The sequence below is a fragment of the Sycon ciliatum genome, chromosome 7 (genome assembly GCF_964019385.1).
Source record: "Sycon ciliatum chromosome 7, ocSycCili1.1, whole genome shotgun sequence".
NCBI lineage: Eukaryota > Metazoa > Porifera > Calcarea > Leucosolenida > Sycettidae > Sycon > Sycon ciliatum.
The window spans coordinates 2,397,675-2,401,474 of NC_088649.1; the positions used below are offsets into that span (position 1 = coordinate 2,397,675).

General features: G+C 48.4%; 1 protein-coding gene across 1 annotated transcript; it reads right to left on the reverse strand.

Annotated features, from left to right (window-relative positions):
- Positions 1 to 649: 649 nt before the first annotated feature.
- Positions 650 to 2,107, reverse strand: LOC135821319 (uncharacterized). The gene has a single exon (XM_065334379.1). The coding sequence runs from the start codon at positions 2,105 to 2,107 to the stop codon at positions 650 to 652; it is 1,458 nt and encodes a 485-aa protein (XP_065190451.1).
- Positions 2,108 to 3,800: the final 1,693 nt, after the last annotated feature.

Genomic DNA, 3,800 nt, shown 5'->3' on the forward strand with positions numbered 1-3,800 from the left:
TGGCTGGGCTTTCACAACGATTTCCGTTACCTTTCTTGTATTTCTTTGCTTGCATGTATCTCTGAAGGACCATAATGCTGATTCGTATTTGTGGGTCCCAGGACATGCGTGAAGACCACTCACTGCTTATGCATGTGAACAGAGGAACTCCATCATTACACATCAAACACTTCGCTCTTTACGTCTCTTCCGGGTGATGTTGGCATAAGTTGAGTTGTTCTTTGGTGCTGGGCATACTACATCTGATGGTACATCGCGCACTACCCAGCACCCTAAGTTGGGTTTCAGGGCTATTCATAATTATTATATTGTGTTGTCCCTATTTGGACCACGAGTCATTATATTGATGCAACAAGAAACGGAGGCATGTCGTGAGTGATGATAGAAGCCATTATTATTACTATTATTATAAGTCTGTTGGCGTTGCCATGACCAAGCAAGCTTGGCTAGCCAGACAAAAGAAACTAGAAACAAGCGAGGTCAATGAGGTGAACACATGCGCATGCAACTGCAGAATAGGTAAAACAGAAATATAATTGCCGGTATATCCAGACAGTCCAAAAAGCACAAAGGGTTAATAATAAAATTTGAATAATAATATAATAATAATATAGCAATCATTACAGCTGACAAAGCGGCATGATGTAATTTACTCGAAAGGTACGACGGACTCACAACAGTTGCACAGAGCACAGCAGACGGTGACAACCTTGTCAATGAATGCACATGATGTAGCTTTATCGTCATGCATGAGGAAAGCAATGGGCAAAGTGCCAGAGAGGATCGTGTATTTCTGGCGAAGCATTCCAATCACTCGCTCCACATGGATACGGACGCGTGACACTTGTCGAGCACTGTCCAATTTCAGCCTGGAGAGTTGCTTCTTCCCCTTCGTAAATGGGGGCATCACCAACTCTGCGCAGAACATGCCAACGCTGTCTTCAACAGTGAAACCACGGTCAGCCAGCACCTGGTCACCCGGATTTAGGTGACTAAGCAGACCGCAGTGCTCTGTGATGAACTTGTCTGAGGCTCTCCCGCCCCATGCATGCGAAATAAATGTAATGACACCTTGTGGCGCTACGCCAATCAAAAACTTTGCAGTGTTATGGCTTTTATAGTGAGAGTACGTTTGAGCTCTTGCCATCAGATCAGAAGGTCGTTCACAAAAAACTTCAAAGCAGTCAATAATGACAGCACAGCCCGGGAAATGCTTACGAAATTCAAGTGGCAGAGTTTTGCGTAGTTCGTCTCTTTCCGGCCATTTGACAAGTGGTCCCAGCATCACATGCATCACCCGGATCCAGCGCTGGAAAATCCGGCACACGGTCGACTGGTGAATGCCGAATCTGTACGCCAAGTCTTGGTCCCGACAATTCAGCCGAAGCTTCATGAGAACAATCAAGAACTGCTGGAAGAGAGAGAGCGTGTGGCGGTGGTGCTGTGGAACTCTCTTCCTCACGTGTTCAAATATGCCCATCATGGTCCCAAAAGACTGCAAACCAGTGTAGAAGAGCACCTTCGCGTTGTCTTTCTCAAACGACTCGATTGACAAGGTGTCACCTTGTCCTGGAGCGTGTGGCATCCGTTTGCTTTCCAGGACCAAACAGTTGTTTGTCTCCTCCAGCCGCGTCAAGTGCTCCATATCCATGCCAGTCTGCGATGAGACACTGGAGACTGCTACAGGATCAGACTCTACCTCTGCACCATAGGCACCAGGCAAATCTGCCATTGCCTCTGTGAAGTCATTCCCGGAGGCGTCCACTTTCACTGGTGTCTGCGTCTTGCTCTCCTCGAACGTCAGCTTCCGCTTCGCTCGGCGTTCATATGCCACCAAATCCCTCTCCGCTTTACGCTTTACAGGAGTCCTGACATGTTCAAAAAGTTTCGGAACGTAAGCGGGAGATAGTGGATCGTTGCTCTTCTCTGCGCCTACGAAATGGTCTGAACAGATCCTGCTACTGTCAGTTGGCTTCCAATTCTCTCGTCTCATAGCCGCAACCCATAGTTTGCGCCGCTCGTCCGCTACAGGAAACTTGTAAAACTTCACAGCCGTTCCAGGATCGGCACGATTGCTACATCCGACGGCTGCACAACTCTTCGGCATGTTGAAGGCTAAAAACTTCAGCAAGCGAGACACCAGCGGAAATCAAAATAAAAGTGAGGAACGATATGTCGACAACCAACAACAAATTTTACTTTTCCTCTCAAAGACTAGTAAAAAATAGTTCAAGCAGAAACGACTTCATTTTGCCACCCCTGCCACTCGCAGCCGCCTTGGCGCTCCTCGTGACGTCATTCGCATAACCTCTTATGCATTGAAATAGCACACTCAACACAGAGAACATACTTGACTACAACACGTACATATTATGTGTGAGGGAGACCTGCTACAATACATGTAGACACAGATATCAAACTACAACTCTCACATACAGTTCTTGTACTCATACCGTAGAATAACTACTACTGCTACTGACTGTTGTTGCCAGCAGCTGTAGTACTAGTTGTACAGTCACGGGTAGTGGTGTTGTAGTAGCAAGAGCAAGACTGCTGTGTGTTTGTCAGAGTTTGAATGAAATTATCAACTGACCGTCAACAGTATCACACCTAGCAGAATACTGAAGAAGAATATGATACAATGTGCGCACCAGCCATAGCTATAGATTAGACGTGTATGTGTGCTGGTTACTCGCCTGGTTCTAGCACACCTGTTACACTCACCCCCATCACTGCTAGTTTAGAGTAAGTCACCGTCAACTGTAGCTGCGGCTGCTCAAGCAGCTGTGGGCTACCATGAAGAGATCTTGCCCATCACCAAACCAGGGCAGACCTCAGACAAAGAGACCGCAAAGATGGAGGGTGTCTTCGCTGCCAAAGGCTGTCAGAGAGCTGCGTGATTCGTTATGTGCTATCTACACCAATGTCCGTACTCTGGTCGAGGACAGCAGCACAGAGGAGGTGAGAAGTTTGAACATGGATGAGATCTACGCAAACTTGCATGTTGTCTCGCTTGAAGAGCTTAGTGCAAGAATGCAGAAGCTGAATGCTGACAACCTAGGCAGCAGTGCTGGTATTGAGCAGCTCACACACTCCCTCGCTTCAGCTGCAAAGAAACTGCGCAAAATAAAGCTGGCCAACATCCTCAAAGCAAAGAAGTCCATGAGACTAGCCCCGGGGAGGGAAACGTTCCGCACCATTGCCCTCTCTTGCGCTGGTGGGGGGAAGACGTTGCTGTTTACCAAGAAAGGTCCTTACGACTGGGCACTGGGTCGCATTTGGCAAGAGATGGCTCTGGTGTTCGCCCTTGAACTCCGCTTGCCTTCCGTGCGCCAAGCTACGTGTGCTGCTGAGCTTCTGGCTTTGAGGAGTCACGACATCATCTCGGATACTGATCAATCTGAGATCTGCGCGTACGTGAAAGCCCATCCAGAGAGAGTCTGCATCATACTTGACGGCTTGGACGAAACGAAACTAGACGAGTGCAGCCCGTACGTCCAGGATGTCATCGCCGGAAAACGCTTGCCAGGTGTGCGCCTCATCATAACGTCACGCCATTCCACGGAGGCAATGAATCTCATCCACAACCCAGAGGTTGTATTCCACCGACGCGTCGAGCTCTTGGGTTTCGAGCAGAAGGAGTTAGAGAAGTACGTCCTCAAGGTCCTCTCAGCTGAGAAAGCGTGCAGTCTCCTGGACAAGCTGAAGAGGAATCCTCAACTGGCTGCAATCATGCGCACTCCACTGTACGCTACCAGCATATGCCAGCTCTATTCCAACCAGCGAGACATACCCGATAT

Bases quoted from the DNA above. Each gene is read 5' to 3' on its own strand.
- LOC135821319 (XM_065334379.1), bottom strand. From the start codon at position 2,107: ATGCCGAAGAGTTGTGCAGCCGTCGGATGTAGCAATCGTGCCGATCCT.